We start from the raw sequence: 20,956 nt of genomic DNA, 5'->3' as shown, positions 1-20,956 counted from the left end.
AGAGTCACTGTTGAGTCTGGAGAGGAGTTCATCAGCAGAGTCCGCTTGCTGCTTCAGCGTCTCACGTCTAATAATGAACAGACCTTGGCTTTGGGTTTTCCAGCTCTTAGTCCTGAGCTGCATGGAAGTTCTCTATAGTTCTTCGGGTTTGGCTCTGAGGGTCGGCTCGGCAGGTTAGCTCTTCCAGAGCTTCACAGAGGAGACACTGGTTTCCTGGAAGACAGAGACAACGGTTAGAATCCAGGCTGGATTCAAAGTCACAAAGTTACACTGAGAGTCTAGGCTTAGGCGCTGACCAACTGGATCAACACTGCGGCGTTGAGGCAAGGTCTGAAGACAGCTTATATAGTGGATCCTCTGATGATCTTGATGGGCTGCAGCTGTGCAGGAGGCTCACTCAGAAGGATCCACGGCGGACTCTGCTGGAGAAAGGTGGAATTTCTCCAGCTCCCAACATGATCAATGTAAAACCTGCGGTCCAAAGATATAAAGAACAGATACTGTAGATACCTATAATTATTACAGCAGCTTTATTTACAGAGTGCCTCAACAACAGTCACAGCTGAAAAAATAGCTGGAACTCAAGGATGATTTAAAGAAAACAACAAATAATAACACAAAGCTAAAAGCACACGACAAATTAAGCTCATTATAAACCAACCAGAGAAACTTGGAATATCAATAACATTAAAATTTGATTAAAATAAATGCCAATTACTACAAACGCAGTTTTAATGGACTTTTAAAAATGTCTGGTAAATATTAAGCCCATCCAATTAACCCCCCATGTTCCCTCAAAGCTTCCACTTGGAACTGGGAATAATGTCCAGGAGCAGCTGGGCTGAGGGACTGAGCGGTTGGATGAAAAGCTCCTGATAGATGTGTTTATGCTTGTGCCAACTTGTGAGAAATCCAGAATAAAATACATGTCATTAATTTCTGACCTTGGCTGTTATTCACTCGTGAATAATTCACTACACCCTGACAAGAAAGGACAGCTTCGTTTGTTTATATTTAAAGGAAAAAGGCAGCATTACACCATCTAATAAAAAACTCTCCAAGAAAATCAAAACCCAGACAATCACTGTTGAAACTCGTTGCTCCAGCAACTAGCACAGAAAGACAGAAAGTGATTAAAAGCACTTTGAAACCTCTAAAGCTAAAGATGATGTCATGATCTTGGCACTGATGGCTGGCCTAATTGATCATTTCATTCACCTGCCTAACTCTGCCCTGTGTCCAATTATTGCTCATCTAATCCACCTGCTGCTGCTGCTATTTTTACAGCTCAGTCCCAGCCATCTTGGCCAGATTATTGATGCTATTGCTCCTGTTCTAGCGCTCGTTCTAGGAGCCGTTGGAGAGAGGGTCTTTAGCATTCCGTAGTGTTCCTGATAACCTGACCTGTTCTGCCTCTCAACCACTGAGCCTGCCTGTTCCCATCTGATTTTTTTTTTGCCTAAACTATCTGTGGATTCCTGGAACCCTAATCCAGCCAGTTCCTGTTCTGATCTGTATCCCTGATCTGGCTCAGACTTCTGCTTGTTCTCCTGGGCTGCAGTATCTGGGACACTCTGGGTATTTCTAATTAAACCAGACTTGTTAGTCATATTCTCCATTTCAGCCGTGGACTTTTGCAGCTTGAGCTGAGTTACGATGTCCTTGATTTACCCTTTAGTTGTGTTATCTATTGCCAGGCCTTCCCAGGTTTAAACAGATCTCTGTGGGATGTTGGGATGTCATCTTATAACCTAACCCTGTTTGAATGTCTCCTCCAACCTGACCTGTCAGCTGTGTTGGTTGGTTAGTTGGCCTCCATGATGCTTTATGTTCACTAATGTTCTCTAACAAACACCTGAGGTCTTCAAAGAATCTACAAACTGATGGGCATTGTTTTTAGAGAATTTTATTTGGAGGCATCTGACTTTAGCATCTCTGAAACGTGCCCTTTTAGTCCACATTTTTAAAAACAAAGCTGTAGCTCTCTTCACAACACCACAGACACAGGTCGATTCTTCGAAACGGGCGTTTATTCATTGAAGCCCATGCAGAGACAGCCTCCTCATACCATAACATCATGAGACATCGTGCCTCGTGACGCCGTAAGAACTTTAAGTAAACACACAGGACATGAAAATACGTTTTACCAAAATGTAAAGGGAAATATGAGGACTACAGGTCCAACCAGCTTTAGTTCTGATAAGCCAAACTAAACGTACCTCATTGGCTGCTTGTCATGAAAAGAGGTAAAGTTCTTTAAGATCACTCTGGTTCAGTTTCTTAACAGTGCTGCATATTTCCTTAGTAACAGTCAACAGTTATTTTTTCCATTTCGGGATCTCGCGAAATTAACGAAATCACGCGGGGTTTCAGAGTCAGTTTTACAGAAGAATTCAGCAGCAGCCGGTTAAAGGGCTTTTTAAACAAAGAAAAATTATATGATTTTGCACCTGATAACATTTAAATTCATTTAACTTACATTAACACCATATGGAATACAATAACTTGTATATTTATTCAAATTGTCTTAAATCAACTAATGAACAGTAAACACATGAACAGCAACATGTACAAAAGCGTAGTGTGTATGACGTCATCCGTGTGCCGGATTGGAGGTGTGACAGGCAGCCCGGGCTACAGGCGGCTACGCTCTACCCCTTCTATTCATTCTAGCTAATCTGAATCGTTCAATTCCATTTCTAGAGCGAGATCATCTGTGGTAGCAGCACTAGACATCTTCCAGGCATGTGAGGAAAACTAGCAGCAGTTCAGCGGACAGGATGAATGAACGGTAGCCGGCGCGGGCGGATGACGTCATACACACTCCGCTTTGTGTTATAAATATATAAGTATAAAAAATATAACCGCGGATGTCTGGGGGACAGTGATTGGCCTCCATGTTCTGAATGCTGGTGTACCATAAAGAATAAATGATGAACAGTTTAGTTTGTGCCTTCAAGTCGTTGCCCATAGGAAGACGTTACTTGGATATAACCTAACGGAATATCTTCAGAACGGCTCCAAATGACACTAAACTCATATGGGTGAGTAGAACATGATGGAATAACGGAAAATCAAGGGCCCAATGTAAAAAAAAACGGCGTTCCCGTTTAACATATGCCGACCATCAGATAACTTGGAACATGTGCCAGCGTGTTTCAGCGTTCTTCAGCATGTTTATAACTTAATCAAAACGTACCTCTAACTTATGGCCCACTTATGGCATATGTCAAGAAATTTTGAGCATGTTCAAATTTGCTTAACGTACTTGCCGTATGTTGATGTGTTTAAGTGTGCTTCAGTGTACTCATAACATACAAAATATCCATAACTTATCCAACGAATGCCAGCGTTTTTGCCAGATTTTTCGTACGTCAGGCATACGCTGGTCCAAATCGTGAAGGTGTGACAGGGGCTTCAAGTCGTTGCCCATAGGAAGACGTTACTTGGATAAAACCTAACAGAATATCTTCAGAACGGCTCCAAATGACAGAAAACTCATATGGGTGAGTAGAACATGATGGAATAACGTAAAATCAAGGAGCCAATGTAAAAAAAAAACAGCGTTTCCCTTTAAATGCTTCTTTGTGGTTTTTACGTGATGAAATGTACAGGGTACCCCAACCTTACCTTGTCCACTAACTCCCACCACAGACCATTAAACACACAGAACAGAACATGCAGCAAGCAAGCCAAAAAGGGTAGGATCTCTAAGTGGCTTGCTTATATAGGACCGCCCTGGATCCTGATTGGTCCAAGGGAGGAGAGGATCAATCAAGGGAAGATGGATCCCAGCTTCTGCTACCTGTGTAGGAGCAAAGGGAAGGGGGGAGGGGAAAGAAAAACAAACAGCCTGGCAGGCATGTAACACAAATAAAAAAAACTTGATAAAATACACAGACCACCGTGAATTGGTGTAAGGAAATGTAAAGAGGTTTAAGGATATGAATACTTGTACTCGTCAAGTATTGCACATAAAAGCAGAAAAAATAAAAGTAATAACACAGATGCTGCAGTTTGGATCTAAGTAATTATAAACCTTTGTTTCTCTACCTGCTACTGTCTCTTCTGCTGGCAGTGATTAACACAGCTTATGTTTGCTAGCTTGAGGATTTCTAGTTAAACCTAATGTGATCTTTGCTCCGTCTGAGCTGGGGATTGACTGCTTTGCTGGGCTTCCAATCAAACCCTAATTACCTGAGGGCTTGATTATTTAAATCATTGTTTGAGGTTTAAAAAGGGCAGCGGCTCTGTGTGCTGCCAGGGACCAAAATAACCAAAGAGCTAAAAACCTTAACGAGCCACGGAGCTGCACAGAGGTGCTGTAATTATGATGTTGAGTGGGTGCCCCAGTGGCCCCCGCGGTCGCTCCAGGGCAGATTGGCAGTGCTGTCGGATGAATCAATGCTTTCTGGAGGATGCTTGAATGTCAGGTAAGACGAACAGTAACAGGAGAGGTGTAAATGTTTTTATGTTGTTGAGTTAATTAAAGGAGAGCAGCATCGCAGCGGAGAATGAAAGTGAGAGGTCAGGAAATGAACAGCTTCCTGTTGGTTGATTAATGAAAAGGAGACCTGAGCAATAGTGGAATAAAACTTAATGTTTGTCTCAGACTCTACATAGCCTTCTCTCTTGTTTGAGATCTTTTCATATTAACTCTAGTTCTCTTTTTGGACAATTTTAGCATCCTTAGACTGTCAGACAGACAGACAGAGAGACAGACTGCTTAGTTCTCCAGGACTTTGTTCCAGGCTTTGATGCCTCTGCATTAGAAACCCAACCATAAGCTGTCTGTGCAATGGCCCTGCTATGTTTGGGTAGTCTGCAGTCATAGAGGACCGTAAACCCGGAGCTACTGGTTGTCACTTCATGTATGTATGTAAGATTTATTCAACCGGTTAGAGCATTGAAGATGGGTCTTCCAACATGAAAATGACCCGAAGCACAAAGCCAGGATAACCGAAATGTGGCTCTGTAAGAAGCATATCAAGGGTCTGGTGTGGCTTAGCCAGTCTCAAGACCTAAACCCAATAGAGAATGACTGATCTAGAGAAGATCTGTGTGGAGGAATGGGCCAAAATCCCTCCTGCAATGTGTGCAAGCCTGGTGAAAAACTAAAGGAAACAATGGACCTCTGTCATTCCAAACAAGGGCAACTGCCCCAGATATTAGCATTGATTTTCTTATGTTCAGATACTTACCTGCAGCTGTATCATACAATTAAATTGTTTAAAAAATCATATACTGTCATTTTTGGATTTTTTTTATTAGATGATGTCGCTCCATTATTTCTAAGTGGGAGAACTTGCAAAATAGCATAGTGTATAAATATTTACTTTTCTCGCTGTACAAATCAAAAATACCTATATCTAAACCAGTTGGTATACAATATACATAGGAAAAGAAAGAACGATAAAAACAAAAAGCCAATAGAACCAAAATACCACTTAATATTAATCAAAGCATTTGCAAAACACATCTAATGTACAAACTGCTATACAGTGGCCATAAAAACATTTAAGAAACTATTTTCTTTAACTTTTAGCCATTCTACAATTGATTCTGAAGAAGCAACAAGCCGGAGAGACTTGTTGCCAATCTCAATATAAACCTCAGCCACAGACAATAGAGTGAAGTTATCCAATGCAGAGCATAACCACTGGGAAGTTTTCCAACAATAACGGACAAGAGATAGGAGACAGTGAATCCAAGATGGCCGATTGTTGATTTAACCTCTTCCTCGCTGAAAGGAGGGACTAGAAAATTCCTATTTAAACTGTTCATTCACTATGGACCACTCTGCTTGAGCAATAAGCCAATAGGAGCTTCTGGTTTTTTACAGCTTGTTGTGCTCCCTGACCCCAAAGTATAATCTGCTTTATCTTCATGAGCTGATTGTGGAACAAAAGGATTTGGATTTTCTATAATAATCTCTCATCCCATGACTGCTGGAGGTCAGAGTCCCACGACCCTTAGAGAGGAGGAGCCATAGACAATAAGTCAATGAATTAATAATCTGTTGCACTTATAGGGTCATTTCTGTTGATATGTCCATCCATCCATCCATCCATCCATCCATCCATCCATCCATCCATCCATCCATCCATCCATCCATCCATCCATCCATCCATCCATCCATCCATCCATCCATCCGGGGCCGGGTCTTGGAGGCAGCAGTCTAAGCAGAGATGCTCAGACTTCCTGATCCACACACGCCTCCTCCAGATGCTCTGGGGGGACCTCGAGGCAAAACTCATTCCTACATATAAACAGTGTTTCTTGGCATAAATACATATTGATGCAGTGAAAAAAAAAATTATTTTATGAAAAATAAAAGTAGTTTTTTTCTGTCATATTTGCTTGAAATTGTTTTTTATAAGCAATGGTCCAAAGTATATGAACAAAAATTATACCAAAAATGTAAATGAATAACAGTAATGACTGCATGTTCCTATTCTCTTTCTGTAGCTCTAACGACACAATCTCTAATTAGCATTTCTTCCTCCAGCCTGGTGGGACTTTAAACAGGGTTTTTTTTTACTTTTAATGAGCTTATTTTTAATTAAACATAATTAAAATGTTGTTGGAACATATTGACCAGACTAAGCCAATAACTTCTGCCATTAGGAGATATTGCTGTAGACGTTACCGAGGCTGTTTTCATGCAATGACTATTCTGTATATTCAACTAGCAAACATCATCCATCATGACTAGAACAGAAATACTGAAATACTTCATTGTCCCACAGTGGGGGATTTGAGTGCGATAGCAGTTAAACAAGGAGACACTAGACAGAAATATATATTGAAAGAACACTTTTTTAAAGGTTAAGCTGCAGAGAGCAGAAGAGAGAAACAACAGGTGATTTTCTGGAACAAAAAGCATGACGGTAACAACAAAAACCACAAGAGCAGAAAATGTAGCACTTAGTCATTAACATCCAGGGTTAGGTTCAAGTACTTTTTGTTTTTTGACAAAAGACCTATTAGGCTATAGGCCCATTTAAAAGACAATGAAGTTGAATAGGTGAATAGATTGACGTTCACTAATTATGTTCATATACACTTCAGTGCACTTAACCAGGGTCTGTAACGCACAGACACCATCAGTTCTCAGGTGAATATATGCACTATTAATTAAACTTTACAATAACACTGTAAAACTGCAGATTTGGTCAGCTGGCATCAACCTGAGTCACCGTGTTTATGTCACACAGGATTCTATTAGCCCCAAAAATCCGTTTATGAAAACCACAAGGAAATAATTAGATTATTATACTATTTAAACTTTATTGAACAGTTCTCCACATCTATTATACAAAGAACACAAGATTAAAATAACACTGAAATACTAAGATTACTAAACAAATGGAAATGAAAGTGCACGGCGGCATTATGCTCTTTAAGCTACAGGCAGGTTGTCCTGCCTGGTTACAAGCGTTCAAATGTTAAAAATAAAATACAAATACATAGTAACATAAAAAAAGCTTCTGACTCAAGCTTTCCCTAAAGACTCAACTTGGACTCTTGGTCTGAGACTCGAGTCAAAGCTCCCGCATAAAGACTAAAAAGAAGTTGGTATGTTTGCTAACCTGCTGCCCATGTTTTACTGTGGAATCAGGAACTCTTTATGAATTCTGGGATGAAAATGTGTCGTAATCGCCTGCTCATGCTGGCTGTAGCACTATGATGATGATGAGAATAATCCAAAAGAAGGTTCCTCTGTCTGACTGTGGATCATCTGACTGAAACATTGACGTCACGGTTGGGTTTAGGTTTTTGAAGACCCGTATGCAGAGATCAGGAGGCAGCGGTGATTTACTGAGAACACTGAGGCAGAACTCCAAAATCCAACATACAAAATACTGAGGACCTAAAACAAGAAACTTCAGAGAAAACTCTGGTGGGGAGCCGGAGACGAGGAAGCAACTTACTGTAACAACAACCCAGCACTTAGTGACTGCAGAGGTGGTGTATATACAGTATATCCAATCCACTTTATTTATATAGCACGATTTAAATAAACACAAGGTTTCCAAAGTGCTGCACAAAAAGATAAAATAACTAAAATAAAAGCACTGCCCACACAGGATAAAAATATGCATGTGTATACATAAAATCAACACTCTACATGGTGTTAAAAGCCAAAGAAAAGAGGTGGGTTTTAAGAAGAGTTTTAAAATGAGACAGAGAGGTGGCCTGTCTAATGTGCAGCGGAAATCCATTCCAGAGTTTTGGAGCTGCAACAGAAAACGCTCGATCCCCTCTGAGCTTAAGCCTTGCTTTAGGCACCGACAGGAGCAGCTGATCAGCTGACCTGAGAGATCGGCTGGGAGTGTAGGGGTGCAGAAGCTCAGAGAGGTAAATTGCGGAAAGGCCATTCAAGGCTTTAAAAGTAAATAAAAGAATTTTAAAATGAATCCTAAAATGGATGGGCAGTATATTCAGAGACAGAACCCAGAAAGGTTAATCACCAGATTGAGAGCAGGTGTGGGCAAGACCAATTAGGAGGAAGCCAAGGAGAAAGGAAACAAACACAAGGGGGCAACAGAGGGTAACTAAAGACCTGAGCACTGGATGAAATCAACTAAGGAGACACAGAACACAAAGAAACTAAAAATGAAAAAACAGAGGGCAAAACCCTGATAATTACAAGAACACTGAAAATAAAGGCAGTTCCTTTTCTGTCCTGACAGAAGTTGATCACTCCCGTTTATTCTGTCACTGCTCTTCGTTCCTTATTTCCTAGTTCATTCTAGACATTGTTTCAGCTTGATTGTTTTGAAATAGATGCTAAAGCTTCAAAGTGGTTTTAGAAAATTGGTTTCCATGAATATCTAAAAGTTCTCCAGCGAAATATGAGACAAAGATGGTCCTGTTAAACCTTATTTACTAAACTGTAAAATAAAAAAAAATGATGACAATAAATTCAATTAAGTTTATTTCCGTAGCGCTAAGTCACAACCTGTCATCTCAAGGCACTTTCCAGTTCACCTGATCATCGTGTCAGACTGATTCAAAGTTTCTATCTAAGGAAAACCAGCTGATTGCATCGACTCATTGACTCTTCAGCAATCCCTCATACTAAGCATGCTTGTAGCGACAGTGGAGAGGAAAAACTCCCTTTTAATAGGAAGAAACCTCCAGCAGAACCAGGCTCAGTGTGAATGGCCATCTGCTGAGGCCGACTGGGGTTCAAGGAGACAGAAGCAGAGACAGAGACACACAGATGTAACTTGTTAGCCTGACGTAGTCCTACTCAATTCTAGTCAGAATCTGAGTCTGATGCTGCTCCATAGAGCTGTGATTATGGGGCGTGTTTCGAACGAACCAGGAAAAAAAAATGCCTCTGCACTCAATTGGATAGACCTACAACCAATAAGAGCAACGGAGTGCGTGACATATGTTAAGCAACGCATAGTTGTTGTCAACAAAAATCAAAGCGTGCAGTTGCACGCCTATAATAAGATGAGACTTGATCGCGTTTCTCTGTTCCTCTTTTAAAATTAGTTTGCTGTCGATATCTTCTAGAACAGACCTAATAGCAGAATCTACTCACCTCAACTCTCCAGCGGCAGCCATTGTTGTTGTCACCCAAGCGCGCTTTGGTCACGTGGTTGATTACGTGACTGTTGATCATCTGTCCATCATTGTATAAAGCCCGCCCTGACAATTTGATTGGATCGCCAGAGGGTGGGCGATAATACTCGCGCTACTATGGAGCAGAGCCAGACCGAACTTCCCGACCTCAAACCTTGTGGGCGGGACTAAGTTCGGAATGGCATCCAGGCTAGTAACATGTACCCCTTTCCTAATGGCTGAAAAAACCTGTATAAACCCAAACGTACCAATGTCAACACTATGCACCAGTCGCTTCCGAACTAACAAGCAGAAACAACTCTGTTTTCAGTCAATAAATATGGACACTGACTACGCCCTGGCTTCCTTAGATGTTGCTCTCCATTGTTTACTTTCCTGATTTCTGTCGCACTGGTGACATCATCAATGCTTAACCTGTGTGATGGTTTCACCAGACGAGCATCTGCTGGGGGACAGAAGCCACGCAGCCTGCATGCACAGGGTTATACACGGGGTTGATGCTTGAAAAACACGCGTTAGCGCGCTATTTTCAGTTGAAAAGAGACTTGAGTGTTAACCCAGTCCTCAAGAGCATTTTCCAGGTCAGGCCACTTGCTTTTATGTCCTCTGAAAACTGCTCTAGTATTTCGGCATTGGATGAGTTCTTCCCGCTGCCGTCTCCTCTATCGAAACAAGGATTCACTCATGGAAAGCGTACGTGCAGCAGCTCTATTTCCATCCTGTACTGACAGATCGATGGCCTTAAACTTAAATGCTGCATCATATTAGCTTCTTTGGGTGGTTTTCATGATGAGCTGATATGGGTTTGAAAAAGATTCGGCTTGCATGTTCTACAAGAAAATTATACTTTCCTCTTCTATCATTTCCAACTTTAACTTCCTCCCTGTCTTGTTTTTTTTCACTTCCTGCTAAAGCGCACCTTGCAGGTGAAGAAAAATCCATAGAAAATCCACGCTTCATTATTCAAAGCAAAAAGTAGAGGCTGACAGTCCAGATAATACGACACATGAGATTATTTGTAACTTGCTAAAGAAGTCTTCAATGCGGATTTTTATTAGAATGCAAATAATTATGAACTGTGTTACCACGGAGACTGAAGCTGCAAAGTTTGGAAGCTATTTGCTTTATTTTGCTGCAGAGCTCATATCTCTAAGCAGTTAGAAGTTGGTTGGTAACTCTCAGCTATTTGATTATAAGAGAACCAAATCTGAAATAAACAAAAGCTTAATTTAAGGAACGTCTGTCACATTACAGCAGTCCTTTGTTTCCTCTCTTTTAAAACATTTCCCTTTATTATAAATAGGAAAGTCAAACAATTGTAAGCTGTTTCTACTAATCTGTGTCAATCTGTCGTAAAAAGAGGTTCTTATTTTATTCTGTGAGGAAATGCTCCACTGTGGCTAAAGGAACTGATTTATTTGGACTGACACTGTCAGTTACTTTACCTTGTGCTGCGTTGAGCTGCTTTATGCTTCATGTGAAATAAATATCACCACAAACTATAAGTGAATGTGGCGGCTACGATGAACGGCTTCCGTTTCCTTCTCCATCCTATAACTTTGGCAAGAAAAATGAACCTGTGGAACCACAGAAACGCTTGTGGTAACAGCTGTTGAACAAAAGGATGTTTAAGGCAGTTTATGGTAAGAAATGTATAATTTACACTGCAAAAACGATCTGAAATTAAGTAAAAATGTCTTAACTCAAGTATATTGAACCTTAATTTGAGCAGGTAAATAAGATAGTTTGCCAATGGAATGAGTATTTTTACACTTAAAATAAGATAATTAGAAAATATGCACTTGAAATAAGACTAAGCAATAGTTGTTTTCTTATTTTAAATGTAAAAAATGCACTTAATTTAAGAAAAAGTGACTTATTTAGATTTATATTTTTTGCAGTGCATGGTAAAAAAATAAATAAATAAAAAATTCAACATTGACATAATTATTTCTTCTTGCGTTTTACATGAAAAAAAAACATTTTATGTTTTTAAGACACAAAGAATTCCTGGTCTGAGTTTTTCCGTACTGCTGAGGGGGAGCCGCCCCCCCGGGCTCCTCTGAGTGAGTCCATGGCTGCAGTCATTATTACCGACACACATGCATGGATCAGGGATCAGGATGTGCACCAAAGAGCCTGAGGATCCTCCCATTGATCAGAGCAAAGACTGCAGGCCGCTGATTTCAGAGAACATGTCAGGTTGTAGCGACTCTGCAGGATTCTGGTGGGTTTGAGTCCTTTCCTTGTAGCCTGTCTGGGGTTTATCGCATTAGAGCCATTACTCCTCTGTTTCCCTCCGAGTTCTGCACACCACACCTGGCTGATGCCGGCCTTAAGGTTCTGGGTGATTTCTTTTTTTCGGGGAACCCTTAAAAGAGCTTCCAGAGCCCATTCAGAGGTAGTGTTTAAGAATTCTGCAGTGATGTGATTATCCTGCCTTGCAGCCTCTCTCCAGCTGCATGTATTATGCAGTGCTACATGCTAGGAGTGCTCTTTCTGCACCATTTGGTTTATGTGCAACAGTTAAATAGGATGTCCATGTGCATATTGCTGTATCCTGAGAGACAGATTTATTATTGCTTTGTTCTTCACAGTTTAAGTCGCAGCTCAGAGTTTCTGTCATCTGAGTGACTAAGAGTCCCTGTGATTCACTGCTTCTCTCTCTTTTCTCACTTCTGTCCTTTGCAACATTTTTTTGTACAACTCTGAGAGCAAATGGATTGTAAATATGATCATTTGACCAGTTCCATTGTTTCCCCTTTTCCCGCTTTCCTTACCTTCAGCTTGTTTCCTCTTCTTCTGTGTATCTGTTCTTATCTTCTCCCCTTGCAGTGTTTGTGCAGGAGCATCATTTTGTTCAACATTTTCTAGACATTTTCCTAGTTGTCAGTTAAAAATTTGCTCAGGGCTTAACTGGTTGGCTGTTGCCTCATGGTGGAAAGGTTTAGATCTGAAATCATTGTTGATGTATCAACTCTGCATGTTTTGCTATAGAAACAATCAGAAAAGCAAGGTTCTGGTCAATGTCTAAATGTGTGAACCCTACCTTACCTTTGGATGTGAGTGTTTCTGGATGGGTGTCGGCACCATTTCTCTATAAGGGTTTCTATATAGAATCTGGATCCCTGGTAAAACCCGCGGTCTCTGGTTTGGACCTCTGCCTCAAAGTTAGGAGGTGATAAAAAGTGTTCAAAAAACTGTATATATAATATCTAGGTCTAATGAAGGTTTTAATAAACGCCTTTTCTCTCTGCAGATGGCAAGGTGTATGCAGTGGGGGGTATGGGAGTCGACACGACACCTCAGGCTTTTGTAAGAGTCTACGACGCAGAGAAAGATCAGTGGCAGGCAACCACCGCCATGCCGACGCCGCGCTACGGAGCTACACCCTTCGTGATAGGAAACAGAATCTACATGATGGGTGAGATTATAAAACACTACATTAACTTTCTGGGAGCAGATTTTTGATGAATATTAAATGACTCTATTTTATGTGGCATTTAAGTTCCAGGATGTAAACACAATGGGTTTCTTTACACTGGCATGTTTACTCTGGTTTCACTGAATCTAGCAACTATGGAAGCCCTAAAAGGTTTGTGAGAAATAACAAATCTAGATAAGAAAGTTTTCTTTTCCCGCCCTGAAAGTCAAGTCAGAAAAATATCCTGCATCCAATGCCACTGTGTGCTAACCTGAATCCGCCAGATGGATTTGCTCCGCATATCCATCTGGAAACCTTCCTTTGAAGTAATTTTGGGAAGGGGAGAAAATACTGGTTAGCTGATTGGCCTATGTTGGTGATAGACGGGCCAAATAAACCAATCAGATCAACGAAGCATATGACGTACTAACAGAGCGACGACGAAGAGGAGCCAATTGATAGATCAAACTCTTGCCGAAACCAGTCGGGAGAAGAGCAAAAACATCTTTTCCTCTGAGAAAAGCCTCCAGAGCAGTGTTTTGCTCTTCTTTCAGTGAAGAAATACTCTGTAATTCCAATAAAACTTCCTCGATAGCCAAGCTAAGGCTAGTTTCATCGGCTGAAGCCGCCATGTTCTTTAGACTGAACTGTCGCGCTTCTCGTTGCGTCACACCTCAACCCCCCTCAAAGCCAACGCTGATTGGACGTTCGTTTGGTGAACGGCTCCAAATTTTTTTTAATTGTTTTGGATTTTGTTCATTTTTGGGTCAATTAAGCCCAGACATTTTTTATCAACTCCTGTGTCCCTTTTGCCTTACTGCTTGGTCCCTGATGATACCTTAATTTGTTTACTTTGGAAAAATCTACTTAAGAAATTTGGACATTGTTTCTTGGAAACCAGGCCTCTGCCTGTCCAGCTGAAGAATACAGCCATCAGTGAAGGTCTGTGGTTTTACTTCAAGGCCTCTAGTGGAGATGGAAGTGATCAAGGCAATTTAGAAATGTTTGGGTGGAGCAGAGCCGTGGAAAAGGAGCGTTAGAATATATTGCTTTTATTATGTTCTTATTTGATAAAGAGAAGTAACACTATCTCCTCGCAGATGTTTTGGATCCTCCATGTTTTAGTCTGGAAGCCTAAATTTCTTTAACTGACCGGCTGATTCCCAAATGTTTGCAGATTTTATGGTGTGTTTGTTTTTGCTTTTTTTACTGACAGCAGGCAGAGACTCTGGGATGTGTGAATATTGCTGCAGCAAACAATTCCAGTTCTGACTTTTCCCGTCTGGCACATTCAGAGCTGTGAAATTGAGTGATAGAAGAGGAAATTGTCTTTCTCTGGTTGATGGAAATAAAAATCTTGGTAGAGTAAAGGCTGCACTGCTGAAAAGGAGAATCCTTTCCCGTGAATTGGCAGATGTTACAGGAGGTGTTTGCTCTTCGACTCTGGGTAAAATTTGAACTCTCTCTGTTCTGGTCTGTGGGCTCCATTAGAACCAAAACCTGAGCTTGATGCCCCCATTCTTAATGGATAAAGCCTCCGTTTGGACAATAGAAACAGCCTGGATGTGGATGATCAGCTCAACACTCTGCATTTCAGGATTTTAAACAATGCAAAACATTAAAATCTAAATAAGTAATTTTATGTTCTTAAAATAAGTGAATTTTTTCATGAATTTAGGAGTTAAGTGAGACAGGTTGACAATGGAACAAGACAATTGACATTTAAAATAAGAAAAAGCAATTCCTTGTCTTATTTTAAGTGCATAATATCTATTTCTCTTACCTTAAGAGCAAATACACCTTCCATTGGAAGATCATCTTATTTACCTACTCAAATTAAGGGTAAATGCACTTAACTTTTACTAATTTTTGATCGTTTTTACAGCGAAAGCAGACTGAACGCTAACCCCTGTTTCTTTGAAGGAGAAGGATTACACAGTGTGATCAGTGACAGGTCTGTTCTAGGACTTCTATGTCTGGAAGCAGAAGCAGGTGGTGGAGATGATGAGTCCTGTGTGGGTTCGGCCGAACAAGCAGAAAACTGCTGGTTTTAGAGGATCATTTCGAATTAAGACGCTGAGGTTCGCAGCAGTACGCTGCAAAAACCTTCTGGGAATGAGTGAAAAAGTCCTAAAATAAGTGTATTTACCCTTAATTTGAGTGGGAAATTAGATGATTTGCCAATGGAACGAGATTTTTTTACCCATAAAATACAATTAGTAGATATTATGCACTTGAAATAAGAGAATGTAATATGTTTTTCTTATTTTAAATGTAAATTGTCTTGTTCCATTGGCAACATGTCTCATCTAACTTGTCAGGATTTGGTTGTGGATTGTTGACCCAAAAGCAGAGGCACGAAGGCAGAGGTGAATTTCTTTAGATTTAACGAAAGGGAAACTGAAAACAAAAGCAGGTTATCCAAAAATCCAATAATGAAAACGAAGTCCAAACTAACATGAAACCAGGAGTCCAAATATCCAAAAGAATCAAACATAAAACTAGTCAAAACGAACCAGAAACCATGGAGACATCAGGGGAATCACTGTCACAACGAGGAAGACTCAGGAAGACGGAGTTGGAGGAAGTTTGAGGAAGTTAGACAGTGTTTGACGAGGACCCAGCAAAGGGGAACTGAAGAGAGAGGGCTTTTAAAGCAGTCTGAGACAAAGAGAGGGCTAATGAGGAAACTGGGAGCAGGTGTGCACAGAACAAGAGAGGGAAAGAGCTAGGGAAGAAGGAGAACACAAGAGGGCAGCAGAGAGCAACAAGTAGAAACCTGGAAGACTGGAAATAAAAACAAAATGTTAAATTACTAGGACTATAAAACATGGAGAAAAGAAAACTAAACATTAAAAAGAAACCATAACAGAACCCAGACTACGACAGTAACCGGAAAAAAACCAAAGAACACAGCAAAATAAAAATAAAACCACTAGCACTAGAAAACAAGGAGTAAAGCAAGACTGAACCATTAAAAAGAAAAACATAACAGAAACAGAAACCTGACATAACTGCTCAATTCAAGAAAAAAATGCACTTATTCTAAGATTATTTGACTAAGATTAAAATTTTTTGCTTTGTAGATTTTTTTTTAGGACCTCAAGGTTCTTAATCTTTCCTCTAATTCAATTTGAGTTAGTTGCCAACCAGTAACTGAGGGTCATTTGAGTTTTGATGGATGGTAAAAAAGCCACACATACAAAAAAATATTTCACAGTTTTATTTACTCCAATTTTTCTTCCATAGTCATCAGGTGATGGGAAATCTTGAGGGATCTCTGATGCATTCACGTACAGAACTTTAAGTTTTTACATATTGAAATGGTGGACAGCAACATATCTGCATGACCAGTGCAGGTAGTTGATGGACTTCTACTCTAAAACAATCAATAGAAAATGTGGCTAAATGAGCTCAGGAGGAGGATCCATCTTGGTAACGCTGCAGTTAATGATGGCAGAAGAGAGAAGAAAATTCCTGATTTAAAGAGTCCTGACTCATATGAAGCTGCTACACAGATGATCTAATCGCATTATCTGCTAATCTGTAGGGATATTTATGCTGATGTTCTAACTGTATGCTGATGTCATCCCTTCAGCTCTCTGCCTCTTCCACTGCCAAGCTGTGTTCATTTAGGATTAGATCATTTGCTGTAAACAGTGCCCACTAATGCTGCTCCTGTTGGGGCTGTTTTAGCATCAGTGGAGGTTTGAACTCTTTCGCTCTGAATTTTATTAGTCATTAGTGACCTACTGCTCCTGTATATTTGGTCTAATGTTCCACACTGAGTTTCAGAGACTCGGTATTAAGATACTTTCTGAAACAAAGCTGAAAGTGTGGAGAGAAAGGGGGAAGACCCACAGTAATCATCTACTTCTTCCTGCGGAACAATCCAGTCTGGAATCCATAGTTCTCCCTCTGGATGGCTGGACTGATCCCAAGAATATTTGACTCTGAAAAATAGAAGCAGTGCTCTATTTCCAGTCACCCATGCTTTTCAGAATATTTCCTCAGCCTCGCTGCTAACTCCCCTAAAAATATCAGATTGAACAGAGGAGGTACTTCTGCCTTTGCTTCAACAAGCTGGACATCCGTCCCCTGTTTTGTTTTCCCGTCTGAAGCCCCTGTCACACCTTCACGATTTGGACCAGCGTTTGCCTGAAATACGAAAAATCTGGCAAAATCACTGGCATTCGTTGGATAAGTTATGGGAACATTTTGTACGTTATAAGTACACTGAAGCACACTTAAACACATCAACATACGGCAAGTACGTAGAGCTAATTTGAGCATGCTAAAAATTTCTTGACGTATGCCAAAAGTGGGCCATAAGTTACAGGTACGTTTTGATTAAGTTATGAACACGCCGAAGTACGCTGAAACACGCTGGCACATGTAGACATGAGGCATGTAGGTCGGGAAATTTTGAGCATTTCCTGACGTATGCCAGTGTATGCAATACGTGGGCCGTACGTTCCAGGTCAGTTATCTGATGGTTGTGTTAAAGAAAAATGATAATTTTTTAGACTTTAATACAGTTAATCTTATGGCATGTGTAAACACTCTCACTTGAACATATTTCTTAATTTTGAACAAGGCTGTGTTAATGATTTAAAACTACTAATGGGTAAGTATTTAGACCACCAGGCCATAGAATGAGTATCTCCTGGGGGGTGAATAACAGTTAAGCCTGCAGGAGAGATTTCTGCTTGGTTTACAGAAGGTCAAAAGTCTTCCAGAATAAACAACCAGGGATGGTGAGGCCCCCCGCATTCCACAAGCTGTCTGTGAGAGCTTATCTTGTGTTTTATGACTTTAAGAATTCTAGATGCCAGGACAAGCTTTCCGCCTTTTCTTGTTAAAACAAAGAAGCAAATGACCCCAGATGTTTGCAGTAAATAAGGGGAAGCCCTAGCAGTGTCAGAGATGGCTTTTGGTTGGACGACCGAGGGCCAGCCCTTTTTGAATGGATTAGATACAAGAGGATAAAGCTTTCTAAATAGAAGTTACAGATCAGATTTTGCTCTTGCAAACTCTCCAAAGATGTCTTGTACGTCTTTGCTTTCTTTCCTCCTATGTCAGGTAATGGAATGTATGTCTCTGTTGTTCTGCAGTTTCTGGTGTAGGTTTGTGCATTGTCTTATTTCTAAGTTTATGCATTGTCTTATATTGGATTAAACTCTGTAATTCTGTGATGTCAACACGCCTTGCTGATTTTCATATTACCAAACGCAGCTCGCCGGGTGGACCTGGAGAGGGAAGAAAATGAAAAGCCAACCTTTTTCCAAAGTTAACTATGTTAGAATATTTTCTTCCTTTACAGTTGACATATGTTAAAGGGGAACGGCGTTTTTTTTTTTTTTTGGGCCCTTGATTTTACATTATTACATCATGTTCTACTCACCCATATGAGTTTTGTGTCATTTGGAGCCGTTCTGAAGATATTCCGTTAGGTTATATTCAGTAACGTCTTCCTATGGGCAACAAGTTGAAGGCACAAACTAAACTGTTCATCATTTATTCTTTATGGTACGCCAGCATTCAGAACATGGAGGCCAATCACTGTCCCCCAGACATCAGCAGTTATATTTTTTATAAAACAAAGCGGCGCATGTATGACGTCATCTGCCCGCGCCGGCTACCGTTCCTTCATCCTGTCCACTGAACTGCTGCTAGTTTTCCTCACATGTCTGGAAGATGTCTAGTGCTGCTACCACAGATGATCTCGCTCTCCAAATGGAATTGAACGATTCAGATTAGCTAGAATGAATAGAAGTGGTAGAGCGTAGAGCGGCTGTTACGACCATAAATAAAAAAATATGAACAGTTTAGTTTGTGCCTTCAAGTCGTTGCCCATAGGAAGACGTTACTTGGATATAACCTAACAGAATATCTTCAGAACGGCTCCAAATGACACTAAACTAATATGGGTGAGTAGAACATGATGGAATAACGTAAAATCAAGGGACCAATGGAAAAAAAAAACAGTGTTCCTGCTTAGTGGGATTGGAGGTCCAGATCTGAACTCCTCTTTAAGGAGCTTCTTTCCCAGCCTCACCTTCTTTCTTTTCTTAGAGATGTTTGCCAAGGTCACATATACAACATGTCACTCTTCCTATACCATATACACTATATTGCCAAAAGTATTTGCTCACCTGCCTTGACTCACATATGAGCTTAAGTGACATCCCGTTCCTAATCCATAGGGTTCAATATGACGTTGGTCCACCCTTTGCAGCTAGAACAGCTTCAACTCTTCTGGGAAGGCTGTCCACAAGGTTTAGGAGTGTGTTTATGGGAATTTTTGACCATTCTTCCAGAAGCGCATTTGTGAGGTCGCACACTGATGTTGGACGAGAAGGCCTGGCTCTCAGTCTCCGCTCTAATTCATCCCAAAGGTGTTCTATCGGGTTGAGGTCAGGACTCTGTGCAGGCCAGTCAAGTTCATCCACACCAGACTCTGTCATCCATGTCTTTATGGACCTTGCTTTGTGCACTGGTGCACAGTCATGTTGGAAGAGGAAGGGGCCAGCTCCAAACTGTTCCCACAAAGTTGGGAGCATGGAATTGTCCAAAATGTCTTGGTATGCTGAAGCATTCAGAGTTCCTTTCACTGGAACTAAGGGGCCAAGCCCAGCTCCTGAAAAACAACCCCACACCATAATCCCCCCTCCACCAAACTTTACACTTGGCACAATGCAGTCAGACAAGTACCGTTCTCCTGGCAACCGCCAAACCCAGACCCGTCCATCAGATTGCCAGATGGAGAAGCGCGATTCGTCACTCCAGAGAACGCGTCTCCACTGCTCTAGAGTCCAGTGGCGGCGTGCTTTACACCACCGCATCCGACGCTTTGCATTGCACTTGGTGATGTATGGCTTGGATGCAGCTGCTCGACCATGGAAACCCATTCCATGAAGCTCTCTGCGCACTGTTCTTGAGCTAATCTGAAGGCCACATGAAGTTTGGAGGTCTGTAGTGATTGACTCTGCAGAAAGTTGGTGACCTCTTCGCACTATGCGCTTCAGCATCCGCTGACCCCGCTCCGTCAGTTTACGTGGCCTACCTCTTCGTGGCTGAGTTGCTGTCGTTCCCAAACACTTCCATTTTCTTATAATACAGCTGACAGTTGACTGTGGAATATTTAGGAGCGAGGAAATTTCACGACTGGATTTGTTGCACAGGTGGCATCCTATCACAGTTCCACGCTGGAATTCACTGAGCTCCTGAGAGCGACCCATTCTTTCACAAATGTTTGTAAAAACAGTCTGCATGCCTAGGTGCTTGAATTTATACACCTGTGGCCATGGAAGTGATTGGAACACCTGATTCCAATAATTTGGATGGGTGAGCAAATACTTTTGGCAATATAGTGTAGCATTAAGGTTACATTTTCCCTTTATAATTTCAACCTTTCTGCAGCCTTTTTTGTCATAAAACGGGACAGATGGACCCAGTATTCAAGGTGACACAGTCAGTAGAAAAGTTCAACACGTTTATTAAAAATAGACCATAAACAAACTGAAACTAGGGTGGATCTGCGGCTCGCGGATGCAGCAGGAGGGGGGGCGGGGCACCACCCAATCTCAGACACTCTGTGGGAGAAACACAGGTAAGTAACCACGATCATCTGACAGAGGATGATGATCTCAGTGAGTCACTCACCTGTTTTAACAGTCCAGTCCATAACCCTTGAACAGGGTGCGATCCAGCCAATGGGCTGACTGCCGACACGGGCCTTCACCCTAAGCTGCAGTTTCGGAGGAGTTGCAGGAAGCCAATCCTGGTCAGCGATATAGAACAGGCAGGAACAAACAGAACAGGCAGGATCCAGGCTTGTGGGCATCCTAGAACTCTCAGGCAGAACAGAGTCCAGAAGCGTGATCAGCCGGACACGCACAGGAGCAGTCAGGATCAGGTACAGAAGGGCAG

General features: G+C 41.2%; 1 protein-coding gene across 1 annotated transcript in view; it reads left to right on the top strand.

Moving 5' to 3' along the window:
* LOC119776082 (kelch domain-containing protein 8B-like) overlaps window positions 1–20,956 on the top strand; it is a 170,149-nt gene that overhangs the window by 83,551 nt on the left and 65,642 nt on the right. The window contains exon 2 of the mRNA XM_038274308.1: window positions 12,860–13,024. Within this exon, the coding sequence (XP_038130236.1) occupies window positions 12,860–13,024 (165 nt within the window). The remainder of the gene's footprint in view (window positions 1–12,859; window positions 13,025–20,956) is intronic.

The sequence above is a fragment of the Cyprinodon tularosa genome, unplaced genomic scaffold, assembly GCF_016077235.1.
Source record: "Cyprinodon tularosa strain WSP-4 unplaced genomic scaffold, ASM1607723v1 ctg906, whole genome shotgun sequence".
Lineage (NCBI taxonomy): Eukaryota > Metazoa > Chordata > Actinopteri > Cyprinodontiformes > Cyprinodontidae > Cyprinodon > Cyprinodon tularosa.
The sequence above is the reverse complement of the archived record's forward strand: the minus strand, read 5'-3'. Positions and strand labels throughout refer to the sequence as shown.